The sequence below is a fragment of the Peromyscus leucopus genome, chromosome X, assembly GCF_004664715.2.
Source record: "Peromyscus leucopus breed LL Stock chromosome X, UCI_PerLeu_2.1, whole genome shotgun sequence".
NCBI lineage: Eukaryota > Metazoa > Chordata > Mammalia > Rodentia > Cricetidae > Peromyscus > Peromyscus leucopus.
This window is the reverse complement of record NC_051083.1, coordinates 22,944,290-22,960,470: the sequence shown is the minus strand read 5'-3', so window position 1 is coordinate 22,960,470 and position 16,181 is coordinate 22,944,290. Positions and strand designations below refer to the sequence as shown.

The 16,181-nt window shown below is 38.7% G+C and overlaps 1 protein-coding gene across 1 annotated transcript; it reads right to left on the bottom strand.

Moving 5' to 3' along the window:
* Nucleotides 1–12,601: 12,601 nt before the first annotated feature.
* LOC114688287 lies at nucleotides 12,602–15,410 on the bottom strand. The gene is made up of 3 exons (XM_028862903.2): nucleotides 15,277–15,410; nucleotides 14,860–14,969; nucleotides 12,602–13,385 (listed from the first exon to the last, which is right to left on the bottom strand). Exons 2-3 carry the CDS (start codon nucleotides 14,886–14,888, stop codon nucleotides 12,713–12,715), a joined length of 702 nt encoding a protein of 233 aa, XP_028718736.2. The 5' UTR covers nucleotides 14,889–14,969; nucleotides 15,277–15,410; the 3' UTR covers nucleotides 12,602–12,712.
* Nucleotides 15,411–16,181: the final 771 nt, after the last annotated feature.

The following is a 16,181-nucleotide window of genomic DNA, read 5'->3' as shown; positions in this document are numbered from 1 at the left end:
AAGACTTCTAAACATGTATGTGAGAATATTTAGGCTAGGATAAGTGAGGTGGATGATTTATGATAAATATGGGTGGCATCATTCCAAGAGCAGTGGACTCAGACTGCATTAAAAAAGAAGACCAGAATCATTCATAGCTCTCTGTTCCCTGGTGATAGGCACAGAGTGACCAGAAGCCTCATACTTCCTACACCATACACTCTTTGCTGTTACAGTACCCTCAAACTGTGAGAAAATAATATTCAAATATCCACTCTTTCCTGTCTTTCATCATGTCAGATATTTGTCACAACCATGAGACTGGAAAGTAAAGTAGAAAAGTGGTCCTTGGAATAGAATTGTTCAAGTTAATGTTATTAACCTAACCATGAACTTATTAAACTTTTGGAATCAGTACTTGGGTAATGTGGAAATATTTGGACCTATGCCTTAGAAATGCACTCAAATGTTCTAAAAAAAAAGATTTTAATTGGCCATTCCATGGGGAGTGTGCAATTCTAGAAGGATGTGGAGAGTTGGGAGCTGCTTATGAGTATTCAAAGAGGATCAAGGAATGTAAGGTGAAAGGGTCCAGGGGTCATTCATATTCTATGCTGGCACAGAGCTGGCTGCATTGTACCTGTGTCCTAAAAAACCTGAATATGGCTGAACTTAAATTTGTAGAATAATTTGTCTTGTGCAGGACATTACAAAGCAGGATCGCCTTCAGGTTGTGGCACAGGAAATGATCAGGACTCTTACACAGGTTTATAATACAAAACAAATCAGCAATTGGGACTAAAACCACAGTCTTTTGAAAACAGGGAGCCCTAATTGAAACCCTGTTTGAAAGGTCCTTTGCAGCTGGGATTCACCGACCTGGGGATGTACCTCCCTGTGGTCAGCACACAGAGGCTGCAGTAGAGAAAAGCAACAAGGAACTCATTACCCTCACTTATGGTTACTCTAAAGCCTGCAGAGGGGTTTGTGGTGTTTCTTGCCTGTATTCCTCTTCTCATAAGTACAAAGCTCAGAACTATCACAATGTGGCTTTTTATGATTTTTCTTAAATGACATGATCACTTCGGGTTGTAATTGTTTTCATAGATTCACACTATGATAGATGGTACCTCACCAGCACAACACAGTTATCAACTGGCTGTTCCAGATCCTATATTTACACAGACAAGTGTGTCCTAATGCAGCCTTCTTGACTGGCATGAAGAGTTTGCTTTCCAACCAAGGGCTCCCATCTTTCTGATCAATACCTGGAAACATCATGTCTTCTCAGCTAGAATTAGCCAGAACTCCATTTGCACACAGTCTGATGCCATCCCATGTTAATCTCTGAGAAAGGGCAATGTAGGGAAGTTGAAGGAAATTGTTTATTCTAAAAAATTATGCCTGTCTCCTTTAAAAAAGAATGCTCATTTCTCACACCAACTAGGAGATTGGGACTGATAAAATTTGCTAACAGGCAGGAAGCAGAGGCAACAGAAACTGTTCAAGGAACACTTGCTTAGGACCAATCATGAAGGAGAGGGACTCTGGAGGTGGCATTGCCTATCAAAATGATCTGACCTCAGCTTCAGAGCAGATTCCCAGCTAGAGTGCACCTCCCATCCCCTTGTGCACTAGTTCACAACCTGTGGTTTGAGACCTCTTTGACAACCCTCTATCTCCAAAAATATTGACAATACAATTCTTTAAATTAACAATGTTACAGTGATGAAGTAGCCCTGAAAACATTTTATGGTTAGGGGTCACTACAACATGAGGAACTCTATTAGAGGGGTGCAGCATTAGAAAGTTTGAGAACCACTAGTCTAGAGGATACTGTTTGACTGTTTTAATAAAGTTTGTGGAGTTTTGCTTCTTTTTCTTTCCCTATGCCCAGAGACTATCTGTTTCTCTGTCAATTTGCAACTGTTAGGGACTCTCACAATTGTTCACTCATGTGGGGAGTTGTTTTTGTGTCTTTCTCAGATCCATACCTTTTACTTTCTATCAGAATCCTTCACATCTCTGTCAGTGTCACTTTTGGCAGGCAGCTACTGCATGCTTTTCCTACCTGAGGTCTGGAATCGTCCTGCTCTGTCTAGTACCCTTCTCTACTCAATTGTTATTTCCCTTTCCTGTCTTTCTGAGTTTTCTTTCCAGGACCTAAGTTCTTAACCCCAATGAAACTGGATGATACCTTCAAGCTTTGACCCCTCACTCAAGACCCATATAACACACCTAAAAGTTGACTCTTGACCTCCATATGTCTGCAGTTGCACATGGTCCCATGTTAGAAAATAACACATAAACACTCCAAACACTTGCACACAAGTAAATGAATGTAATAATGTAATATTATGAAGTGAAATTGGCAAGAAGTGGGCTTAAGACGCTTAATACTGAATGATGAAAAGACAAGAGCTAGAGTCAAGAAGAGGATAAGAGCTTCTGGTTAATGTCAAAGATTTTCTAGATTCAGTGTGAGAAGGTCAGCCCTAAATGTAGATAGCATCATTCTATGGACTATGAACCCAGACTGCATGTAAAGAAGAAAGCTGAGCACCAGCAGTCATTGCTCGCTGCTTCCTAACTGCTGATATACTACTTACTACAAGCAACTTCGTGCTCTTATCCTCACACTTCTTGGGCATCATGGCATGTTCTCTCACACTGACAGCCAAAATAAACCTGTCCTTCCTGAGTTCCTTATGTCAGGACTTTTGTCCCAGAGATGAATCAAGTATCTAACATGGTGGATCTTGGTTATGAGGGTGGAAGAGCAAGATACACTGAGAGAAAAATATCCATGTGAAATAATACACGTAGAAGCTGACCATGTGGAAGAATTGGAACTGAAGTTCCCAGGAAGCAAGTCAGGGCTCTAATAAAGATCCTCCATTGGACACTGATAGACCAGAACTTCCTGATTGTGGACACTTGATATGGAAAGACCAGATTCTCTCTAAGTATCAAAAGGCTCTAGAAAACATCCAAAATCTTTGTTCAAAATCTTTATAAAATATTCAGTGTCTCATAACTATTGGTTTCAGTAAAATTAAAAAAATTAAAGCAAGTTGAATACTTTCCTTTCCCAAATGGAGGTCATTAGGATACAGTTGCAATAAAATCAAAGCAAAACAAATAGCTGAATGCCCTGAATCTGGTAGATACATAGCAAAACATCTTTTAATCTATGCCTATAACCTCCTGGAGAAAGTAAAAACAAATAATTATAACTAAAATTAATCTTCTGTATTTACTGACTGAGACACTTCTAGGTTGAAGGCCTTCTATGCCTTCTCCACAGATAATCATCCCAGTACCTTTTTTTAATGAAAAATGATTTTATGTCAGAAGATAAACAAGAGTAGTTTTATTTGTAATAAGTTATCCTTTGGGTGTCTTTAGGGGTCATGGTGTCTAGGATCTTATACTGGTTTTAGCTCTCCTCTTTCCTTGTCACATTGTCATGGCAGGAACTTTGCAGGACCTTTTTCAGACAGACATGCTTGGGCCTGAGGTGGGAAGGTCAACTCCCATTTCCAGAGCCATCTTCTCTCTGAGACTAATTAGCATTGGACAATTCACTAACATTTCCAATGTCCAAAGGCATTTGCTTCTCTATAAATCAGAATTCCAAAATGTATTAGAGACAGGGAACTGGCTGCTGATTATGGTGACAACTGACTGAACTCAAAGTGCATTTCTTCCTTATCTCCTCCTTGTGACTTTCCTGCCTAGAATTATATACAGGATTATTTGTATGATCAGGCATTGATAAAGGAGGCAGACAAGAGTTTGACAACTTTTCCTTCCCTCTGACAATGCTTCAAGGGAATGGATCATTTTTAACTCAATAAGTCAAAATAATATCCGTTCAAAGTTATTAAATCAATTAATTCTGGAGAAATAATCAGAAGAGGAAATCAAGGATGTGATAGGGAAAGATGCTCAGCCTTTTCACAAGAAAGTCTCATCTCACAGACAAAATCTAGGACATCAGCATCTAATTGGCATGTCTTGGTTAATTCAGAGTCATCCTTGAGGTAGATGGCACACAAGACACCTCTAACATCTTTCCTTTCCCTTTTTTCTATTTTGGTTTCTTTGTCAAAATTTATGTGATCATATATGTGCAGATTAATATCAGGGACCTAAGTTCATTTCCATTGGTCCACATGTTGATTTTTTTTTTTTTTTTTTTTTTTTTTGGTTTTTCAAGACAGAGTCTCTCTGTGTAGCTTTGCGCCTTTCCTGGAACTCACTTGGTAGCCCAGGCTGGCCTTGAACTCACAGAGATCTGCCTGCCTCTGCCTCCCGAGTGCTGGGATTAAAGGCGTGTGCCACCACCGCCTGGCAACACATGTTGATTTTTATGCCAGTACCAAGCAGTTTTTACTACTGTAGCTCTATAGTAGAACTTGAAGTCAGGGATCATGATGCATTAAGTGATTGTTTTATTATACAGAATTATTTTGGCTATCCTGGGTTTTTATTTTGTTTGTTTGTTTGTTTTTTTGCTTTTCCATATGAAATTGAGTATTGTTCTTTCTAGGTCTGTGAAGTATCGTGTTTGGATTTTGATGGGGATTGTATTGAATTTGTAGATTGCTTTTTGTTAAGATTGTCATTTTCACTGTTAATCCTGCCTACCCATGAGCATGGGAGATCTTTCCATTTTCTGATGTCTTCAATTTTTTCTTCAGAGATTTAAAGTTCTTGACATAGGTCCTTTGCTTCCTTAGTTAGAGTTACTGCAAGGTATTTTATATTATTTGTGCTATTGAAAAGGGTGATGTTTCTTGGATTTCTTTCTCAGCCTGTTTGTCATTTGTATATAGGAGGGCTACTGGTTTTTTTTTTTCTTTCTTTTTTTTTTTTTTACTTAATCTTGTGTCCTGCCACATTAATGAAGGTGTTTATCAGCTGTATGAAGTCCTTGGTCAAATTTTTGGGGTCACTTATATTTGCTATCATGTCATCTGCAAATAGTGAAAGCTTGACTTCTTCCTTTCCCATTCTCCTTCATCTGCCTACATTGTCTTATTGCTCTGGCTACATCATGTACTATATTGAATACATATGGAGAGTGCAGAAAGGCTTGTTTTGTTCCTGATTTTAGTAGAATCACTTTCAGTTTCTCTCCATTTACTTTGATGTTGGCTGTTGGCTTGCTATAAATTGCCTTTAATATATTTATGTGTGTTCCCTATACTCTTGATCTCTCCAAGACCTTTATCATAAAGGGTTGTTGGATTTTGTCAAAGGCCTATTCAGCCTCTAGTGAGATGATCATGTGTTTTTTTTCTTTCATTTGGTGTATATGGTAGATTACATTGACAGACTTTCATATGTTGACCCACCCTACATTGTTGGGATGAAGCCTACTTGATCATGGTGGATAATTGTTTTGAGGTGTTCTTGGAGTCTGTTTGCCAATATTTTATTGAGTATTTTTGCATCAATGTTCATGAGGGAGATCAGTCTGTAATTCACTTTCATTGTTGTATATTTGTTTGGCTTGGGTATCAGGGTAATTGTAGCCTCCTCAGAGGAGTTTGGTAGCATTCCTTTTGTTTCTATTGTGTGGAACAATTTAAAGAGTATTGGTATTATCTCTTTTTTGAAGATCTGGTAGAATTATGCATTGCAACCATCTCTTCCTGGGCTTTTTTTGGTTGGTAGTCTTTTAATGCCTGATTTTATTTCCTTAGGGATTATTCGTCTATTTAAATCATTTATCTGGTCTTTATTTAATTTGGTATGTGGTACTTATCCAAAAAAATGTCCACTTCTTTCAAATTTTCCAATTTGGTGGTGTACAGGATTTTGAAGTATGACCTGATGATTCTCTGGATTTCCTCAGTGTTAGTTGTTATGTCTCCCTTTTCCTTTCTCATTTTGCTAATTTGGATGCTCTCTCTCTGCCTTTTGGTTCATTTGGGTAAGGGCTTGTGTATCTTGTTGATTTTCTCAAAGAACCAACTCTTTGTTTCTTTGATTCTCTGTATAGTTCTCTTTGTGTCTATTTTATTGATTTCAGCTATCAATTTGATTATTTCCTGGTGTCTATTCTTCCTCTGTGACTTTGCTTCTTCTTATTCTAGAGCTTTCAGGTGTGCTATCAAGTCACTCATGTGAGATTTCTCCAACTTCTTCATGTGGGTGTTTAGTGCTTAGAATTTCCCTCTTAGCACTGCTTTCTCAATGTCCCATAAGTTTTGGTATGTGGTGTATTCATTTTCATTGATCTCCGGGATGCCTTTAATTTCTTTCTTTATTTCTTCCTTAACCCATTTGTGATTCAGTTGAGCACAATTCAATTTTCATGATATTGTAGGTTTTCTGTAATTTTTGTTGTTGTTGAAATCTTACTTTAAACCATGGTGGTATGGTAGAACACAGGATGTTATTCCAATTGTTTTGTATCTTTTGAGATTTGCTTTGTGGCTGAGAATGTGGTCTATATTAGAGAACGTTCCATGGGGTGGTGAGAAGAAGGTATATTCTTTTTTGTTAGGATGGAATGTTTCATAGATATCAATTAAGTCCATTTAAGTCATAACATCAGTTAAGTCCCTTATTTCTTTGTTAATTTTCAATTTGGCAGATCTGTCCAGGGGTGACCGGGGGGTGTTAAAGTCTCTCTCTATTAATGTGTGGAGTTTTATATGAGATTTATGCTTTAGTAATGTTACTTTTACAAATGTGTGTGCCCTTATGTTTGGGACACAAATGTTTAGAATTGAAACTTCATCTTGGTGGATCTTTCCAGTGATGAGTATGTAATGTCCCTTTTGAACTCTTTTCATTTTTTTAGTTTAAAGTTTATTTTGCTTGATATTAGGATGGCAACATCAGCTTGCTTCTTAAGACTATTTTATTGAAAAGATTTTTCCCAGCCTTTTGTTCTGAGGTAGTGTCTATCTTTGAAATTGAGGTGTGTTTCTTCTATGCAGCAGGAAGATGGGTCCTGCTCTCAAATCCAATCTGTAAGCCTGTGTTTTTTTTTAAGTGAATTCATTCCATTGATATTAAGGGATATTAGTGACCCAGGAGTTTTCATTTCTGTTATCTTTTGTTGGTAGTGTGTGTGTACTTCTCTTCTTTGGGGTTTACTGCTATGGTGTTATCTATTGCCTGTGTTTTCGTGGTTGTATCTGATTTCCCTAGGCTACTTATAAAGGTAACCCATCAGAATAACTCCCAGGTTCTCAATGGAGACTTTGCAAGACAGAAGGACCTGGACAGATGTATGCAGACACTAGGAGACCATGGATGCTAGCCTAAACTTATATACCCGGCAAAACTTGCAATCATCGTACATGGAATGAACAAGACATTCCAAGACAAAACAAGATTTAAACAATACCTATCCACAAATCCAGCCCTCCAGAAAGCACTAGAAGGAAAATTACAACCTAGGCAAAGTTCCTGCCATGACAATGTGACAAGGAAAGAGGAGAGCTAAAACCAGTATAAGATCCTAGACACCATGACCCCTAAAGACACCCAAAGGATAACTTATTACAAATAAAACTACTCTTGTTTATCTTCTGACATAAAATCATTTTTCATTAAAAAAAGGTACTGGGATGATTATCTGTGGAGAAGGCATAGAAGGCCTTCAACCTAGAAGTGTCTCAGTCAGTAAATACAGAAGATTAATTTTAGTTATAATTATTTGTTTTTACTTTCTCCAGGAGGTTATAGGCATAGATTAAAAGATGTTTTGCTATGTATCTACCAGATTCAGGGCATTCAGCTATTTGTTTTGCTTTGATTTTATTGCAACTGTATCCTAATGACCTCCATTTGGGAAAGGAAAGTATTCAACTTGCTTTAATTTTTTTAATTTTACTGAAACCAATAGTTATGAGACACTGAATATTTTATAAAGATTTTGAACAAAGATTTTGGATGTTTTCTAGAGCCTTTTGATACTTAGAGAGAATCTGGTCTTTCCATATCAAGTGTCCACAATCAGGAAGTTCTGGTCTATCAGTGTCCAATGGAGGATCTTTATTAGAGCCCTGACTTGCTTCCTGGGAACTTCAGTTCCAATTCTTCCACATGGTCAGCTTCTACGTGTATTATTTCACATGGATATTTTTCTCTCAGTGTATCTTGCTCTTCCACCCTCATAACCAAGATCCACCATGTTAGATACTTGATTCATCTCTGGGACAAAAGTCCTGACATAAGGAACTCAGGAAGGACAGGTTTATTTTGGCTGTCAGTGTGAGAGAACATGCCATGATGCCCAAGAAGTGTGAGGATAAGAGCACGAAGTTGCTTGTAGTAAGTAGTATATCAGCAGTTAGGAAGCAGCGAGCAATGACTGCTGGTGCTCAGCTTTCTTCTTTACATGCAGTCTGGGTTCATAGTCCATAGAATGATGCTATCTACATTTAGGGCTGACCTTCTCACACTGAATCTAGAAAATCTTTGACATTAACCAGAAGCTCTTATCCTCTTCTTGACTCTAGCTCTTGTCTTTTCATCATTCAGTATTAAGCGTCTTAAGCCCACTTCTTGCCAATTTCACTTCATAATATTACATTATTACATTCATTTACTTGTGTGCAAGTGTTTGGAGTGTTTATGTGTTATTTTCTAACATGGGACCATGTGCAACTGCAGACATATGGAGGTCAAGAGTCAACTTTTAGGTGTGTTATATGGGTCTTGAGTGAGGGGTCAAAGCTTGAAGGTATCATCCAGTTTCATTGGGGTTAAGAACTTAGGTCCTGGAAAGAAAACTCAGAAAGACAGGAAAGGGAAATAACAATTGAGTAGAGAAGGGTACTAGACAGAGCAGGACGATTCCAGACCTCAGGTAGGAAAAGCATGCAGTAGCTGCCTGCCAAAAGTGACACTGACAGAGATGTGAAGGATTCTGATAGAAAGTAAAAGGTATGGATCTGAGAAAGACACAAAAACAACTCCCCACATGAGTGAACAATTGTGAGAGTCCCTAACAGTTGCAAATTGACAGAGAAACAGATAGTCTCTGGGCATAGGGAAAGAAAAAGAAGCAAAACTCCACAAACTTTATTAAAACAGTCAAACAGTATCCTCTAGACTAGTGGTTCTCAAACTTTCTAATGCTGCACCCCTCTAATAGAGTTCCTCATGTTGTAGTGACCCCTAACCATAAAATGTTTTCAGGGCTACTTCATCACTGTAACATTGTTAATTTAAAGAATTGTATTGTCAATATTTTTGGAGATAGAGGGTTGTCAAAGAGGTCTCAAACCACAGGTTGTGAACTAGTGCACAAGGGGATGGGAGGTGCACTCTAGCTGGGAATCTGCTCTGAAGCTGAGGTCAGATCATTTTGATAGGCAATGCCACCTCCAGAGTCCCTCTCCTTCATGATTGGTCCTAAGCAAGTGTTCCTTGAACAGTTTCTGTTGCCTCTGCTTCCTGCCTGTTAGCAAATTTTATCAGTCCCAATCTCCTAGTTGGTGTGAGAAATGAGCATTCTTTTTTAAAGGAGACAGGCATAATTTTTTAGAATAAACAATTTCCTTCAACTTCCCTACATTGCCCTTTCTCAGAGATTAACATGGGATGGCATCAGACTGTGTGCAAATGGAGTTCTGGCTAATTCTAGCTGAGAAGACATGATGTTTCCAGGTATTGATCAGAAAGATGGGAGCCCTTGGTTGGAAAGCAAACTCTTCATGCCAGTCAAGAAGGCTGCATTAGGACACACTTGTCTGTGTAAATATAGGATCTAGAACAGCCAGTTGATAACTGTGTTGTGCTGGTGAGGTACCATCTATCATAGTGTGAATCTATGAAAACAATTACAACCCGAAGTGATCATGTCATTTAAGAAAAATCATAAAAAGCCACATTGTGATAGTTCTGAGCTTTGTACTTATGAGAAGAGGAATACAGGCAAGAAACACCACAAACCCCTCTGCAGGCTTTAGAGTAACCATAAGTGAGGGTAATGAGTTCCTTGTTGCTTTTCTCTACTGCAGCCTCTGTGTGCTGACCACAGGGAGGTACATCCCCAGGTCGGTGAATCCCAGCTGCAAAGGACCTTTCAAACAGGGTTTCAATTAGGGCTCCCTGTTTTCAAAAGACTGTGGTTTTAGTCCCAATTGCTGATTTGTTTTGTATTATAAACCTGTGTAAGAGTCCTGATCATTTCCTGTGCCACAACCTGAAGGCGATCCTGCTTTGTAATGTCCTGCACAAGACAAATTATTCTACAAATTTAAGTTCAGCCATATTCAGGTTTTTTAGGACACAGGTACAATGCAGCCAGCTCTGTGCCAGCATAGAATATGAATGACCCCTGGACCCTTTCACCTTACATTCCTTGATCCTCTTTGAATACTCATAAGCAGCTCCCAACTCTCCACATCCTTCTAGAATAGAACACTCCCCATGGAATGGCCAATTAAAATCTTTTTTTTTAGAACATTTGAGTGCATTTCTAAGGCATAGGTCCAAATATTTCCACATTACCCAAGTACTGATTCCAAAAGTTTAATAAGTTCATGGTTAGGTTAATAACATTAACTTGAACAATTCTATTCCAAGGACCACTTTTCTACTTTACTTTCCAGTCTCATGGTTGTGACAAATATCTGACAGGATGAAAGACAGGAAAGAGTGGATATTTGAATATTATTTTCTCACAGTTTGAGGGTACTGTAACAGCAAAGAGTGTATGGTGTAGGAAGTATGAGGCTTCTGGTCACTCTGTGCCTATCACCAGGGAACAGAGAGCTATGAATGATTCTGGTCTTCTTTTTTAATGCAGTCTGAGTCCACTGCTCTTGGAATGATGCCACCCATATTTATCATAAATCATCCACCTCACTTATCCTAGCCTAAATATTCTCACATACATGTTTAGAAGTCTTTTTGTTCTATGATTCTATATCCTGTCATCAGCCACACATTGCTCATAATCAAAACAGTTCCTGACATCTGATCTTGCTTCTGTGCTCAGTTGAGTCTGGGTATATTGAGTTTATAATAGTTACTTTCTGTCAGGAACAAGCATATCTCTGTTACTTTCAATCCCAGTGGCTTCCAGTTTAAAATTCCTTGTCACATATCTATAGATGTAACTCTACCATCTTCACCTGTCACTCTACTCTCTGTCCTGTGTGGGTTAAATTTCCAGCACATGCATAATTTGTCCACTCAAATTAATGAAATTCATATACTCCTAGAAGGGTACTGCTTACCAAGTCCCCTATAACATCACCACAAGCCATGGCACAAATGTTCTTGTACAACCACACACCCACAAAAAAAATTAATGTAATAAAAATGATATATTTGGACCATAAATTGTCAAGAAGAGAATTAGGAATGGTTAATATTGAATGTTGAGTGAACAGGAACTAAAATCAAGAAATACAGAAGCCTATGGTAATGTCTCAAAGAGGTTAAGATGAATGATTAATTGGGCTGGGAAGAACCATCTGAAATAGAGTAGCATCATTCCTTGGACTGAGGTTCCTGGCTGCATAACAAGGAGGGAGCTAGGGGAGCATCTGCAGTGCCCTAACTACTCTCCCTGCTCCCTAACTACTAATGCAATGTAGCAAGCAACTTGGGACTCTTGCCCCCATGATCTCTCAGTCATGATGTGTATTTCCTCAAATTAAGAGCCAGTATAAACTTTTCTTCCTTTATTGCTCATGTTATGTATTTTGTCAGAGAAATGAATCAGGTATGTGATATGGTGGGTGGTGGTGAAGGAGATGGAAGATCTAGATCAGTTGTTCTCAAACATCCTAATGCTGTGGCCCTCTAATACCCTTTCCCATGTTTTAGTGACCCCCAACCATGAAATTGTTTTCATTACTACTTCATAACTGCAATTTTCTATTTTTATTAATCATAATGTAAATATCTGTGTTTTCCAATGATCTTAGGCAATCCCTGTGAAAGGGTCATTCAAGCCTGAAAAGGGGCTACAAACCACAGGTTGAGAACCATTGATATAGATCCATTGAGAGAAAGTATTCACACAGTCTAACACACACTCAGAAAGCTGACCTGATAAAGAATAGGGAGTAATGTTCCCAGAAAGAAAATCAGGATTTTTTTTAAGGTCCTGAAGGATGGCTGATAGATTAGCATGGTCCTATGCTACCCACCACATGGACCATCAGAGCACACTGGAAATGTCTGGGTATTTGGAGCATTTATTCACAACTGGGAAAATAGGAGATGACTACTGCCTTCTAATAGAGACAGACGACAGATGGCACTAGCATACTCAGTGAACAGCATTGCCTTCTTTCTCCAAGAGAGCAGCATCCCACACTCCCGGCAGTGCCAAGGCTAAAACTTCCTGCTCTACCTTTCAGAGATATGAATACTTAAGTGTGTCCACACAAGAATGTGGTTTCTTTTTTTGTGTGTGTGTTGAGGTGTCTGTTTACTTGCAAACCGTATTTCTCATGGGATTTACTAGGTTTACTGAGGACACATGCCTTTATACTGTACTCTTTCTTGCTATTGCTTGTTGGCGCTGTGGAATGGGATCACAACCTGCAGTTTAGAATGTGAAAACACTTAACGAATGGAATGCGTTTGACAGTAAGGAAGGAATAAAACTTAGACACACTCCCAGAAATCAAGTTGATATTTTATATAGAATGAATTGGTGATTACACAGTACTGTGTACAAATGGGCAATTTCTTCAAGGATTCTCCTGGTAGATGTTAAAATGCCAGAGCCCTCACTTCAGACCTTTTGCTCAGCCAGGTTGGAAGCACACTGGCCCTTCACCTGACTCTGTACTTTCAAAGCGATCATCTCACAGAGAAACAAAATCATGCCAAAGAGTGACATCATGGCAGTCAGGATACCCATTGGGAACACCTTTGTGCAGTGTTTCTTTATAATGTCCTCCTTTTTAACGGGAAAGTCGGCTGGAAAGTCAAGAGTGGTTTGCCCATACATGTCTAACAGGTGGTTCAAGGTCACAGTGATAAGCGTGAAAAGGCTGCTCACAGCCAAAATTATGGCAGACATCTTGTAGCAAAACAGCTGGATCTCAATGAATGGGCCTTCCATACAGCTGATCTTAATGGCCACTGAAGTAAAAATCAGGACTAGGATTTTCATCAAAATGGCCCACGCTATCAGGACTTGTAAATACTGAAATTCAGATGACTTGTTCCAGGTTTCATTGATAGGGGTGTGAACCAACATCCTGGTCATAGACCCAGAGATGTTAAAGTCCTGAGTGTAATAAGCTTCCCAGAGTCCAATTGACACAAATTGCACAAGCTTGTTGTTAAACTCCCACAGGCGCCAGCATTGGCTGTTTGCAAGGATGATATCCAATACCAAAGCTGATGTACTGCAAATCAGGCCACTGAACTTGAAGATGTACTCCTTCATGTTGGCAAATCTGAAGAAGGCATCAAAGAAGAATAGAGTCAGTGAGAATACAAGGGAAGGCAGGAAAACAGAAGGAGTCATGGCTTAGAGAGCACTGAGCTCTCATACCTTGTCCCTATTGTCACATAGAGATGTTTCAGTGGTCTTTGTACAGATTATTATTCTTCACAGAGTAGATAATAATATTTGTTGACTAGGAATTTCAATGCTTAGAACTGACAATGAGAAGAGAGTTTGCAATATCATGTGTAATGTCATGCTTATTTTACCTGTAATTGCAATTTGTAAATATTTTAATACCATGAAGAGAGGAAAAAGCAGAGGAATGCTCAAATTAAAAAATTTCGAAAATATAGTACTATAACATTTCATGATTGTTACAAACTGAAATCATCTGTGAAAGAAAATGAAAATAATTCACATAGTAAAATCATTTATGTAAAAATAACACACTTGACATAAATTTGTGTATACATATATGTGTATAAAAAGAGATCTATACATGATAGACCTCATAAATGATAGTGTACAATGCCATTCCTCTTTGTGAATTTTACAGAAATGTACACTTCTCTAAAGAAAGCTATACAAATTTTATAATTGAAACCAGAAAGCGTATGCCCATCAACATCTATCTGTAATATAGCTGGGGATAGAGTTCAGTGGTAAAGTGATTATCTAATACACACAAACCCTGAATTCTTCTTTAGTATCTGTAAACCAAAATCTATGTGTAAAATTGTCCAGAGAGTGAGTCACAGGAATAGGGGAAATGGATAATTAACACATAAAATCTTAGAAATCCATAAAAGTGGATTTTTCTAATTTTAGCACATCTCTTACTTAAAATTTCATCTTTAGATAATTAGCTTCATTTCAGTGAAACAAAAAGAATCCTGACATATTTTTGTTAGCAAATATCTTCTTTCACAGAAAATTTACACTCTATATTGTAACTTTAAACAAACTTCTTTGCAACTTTTCTCAATTCCAATCTTAGGATGAAGGAAGGAGGTGAGTCATTTACTCACTAGGCATGTGGATAACATCACTGCTAACTGTGCATGCAGAAGGTTGAAGGGGCCTACACACTGGATCTCCTTGCCAGGAAACTTTCCCTAACAGCTACCCCCTGCTCTAAAGTCTCTGTAGAATGTGCTTCCTGACTGAGTGAAGGCAGTAGCTGTTCTAATAGGGAAGTTTCATCAGCAAGATGAGTTCACAATTCATGGTGGCTTGGGTAACACCCTGCCTACATCATCTTCCTTTCCAAGGCAGGCTGGAGGCAATGGACTCCAAGAACAGTGTGCTTTGAAGCAGTACTGAGAACACAATGAAGATTGCTGGTGTTCCAGAAAAAAAAAAAAAATGAGCTAGCTTGGCAGTATCTGTTTCTTCGGGTGTTTGAAACACGTGGAGTAGATGCGCGTGATTCATAAAGACCATATTTGAAAGCTCCCATATATAACATAAAGTTTTTATACCTTTGTGTATTATGGACAAGAAGATTCATTTAGAAGGTGGCAGGATCACAGTCGTTCTTCCCAGTAACAGTAAATGCCCATATAAGCAGTCAGAGAAAGAGTGGAAAAACCTTCAGAAAAAAGAAATTCTATTAGGCAGACATTTCAGCTCAGAGCAATGTCTCTCTAACCTGTTGATCCCACAATCCTTTCCATTCACTCCTGTCCTTGGCTTAAGAAGAATCTCATTTAAACACTTCAGGAATATGCATACATCTTACTAAGGACACCCATCTAATCATTTCCCCCATTTTGTAAGTAAGGAAACAACAGAGAGAGGTCAATTCATAAACTCAACATCAGGGACCTACACAACTAAAACCCACAGGGCAGCTCAATGATTACCTGCAGTCCCACAGGGGGCTTCTAGACACTTACCGACATGTCAATGGCCCTTTCTGGCATTCTCTGTTCCGTGAAATTGAATGTGATTATTAAAACCACCTGGGAATATCAAATACTTGCCTCTTTTTCTCTTCTAGTAAGACTAAATGTGAGTGACTGCCAGTTGACAGAGAATTTACTCCCTTTAAAAATTCTTGTTTCCATGGCTACTAAGGCTGAATGGTGGATTATGAGCAAAGAACACAACTTCCTAGCCATATTTGGCCATAAAGGACCAGTGTGCTTAACTTCCCTTTGTATGTGAATAGTCTTTAAAAGAGGATTTTCCTTTTTGAAATCATGCATCAAATAAATACTACAATGCCTGGTGGACATAGTAGAGATAGTTATTTGAAAAAAAAACTAAGCCCTCATGCTATGGGATGGTCTGTATGGCAAATATGTTGCTCTGATTGGTCAATAATTAAAATACTGATTGACCAGTGCCTAGGCAGGAAGTATAGGTGGGACTAACAGAGAGGAGAAAAGAAAGAACAGGAAGGCAGAAGGAGTCACTGCCAGCCGCAGCCAGGACAAGCAGAATGTGAAGACACTGGTAAGCCACAGCCACGTGGCAAGGTATAGATTTATGGAAATGGGTTAATTTAAGCTATAAGAACAGTTAGCAAGAAGCCTGCCACAGCCTTACAGTGGGTAAGCAATATAAGTCTCTGTGTTTACTTGGTTGGGTCTGAGCGGCTGTGGGACTGGCAGGTGACAAAGATTTGTCCTGACTGTGGGCCAGACAGGAAAACTCTATCTACATCCTCATCCCCCATTCCTTGCCCTCCAGTGTCTGTGAGGTGGAAGATAAGTTTCACTTTAGGCAAACTGTCTTCATTAGAGACTTTGAGACCACCTTACCTTGTAGAAACATCTTAGATAGAGGCACAAAGTAA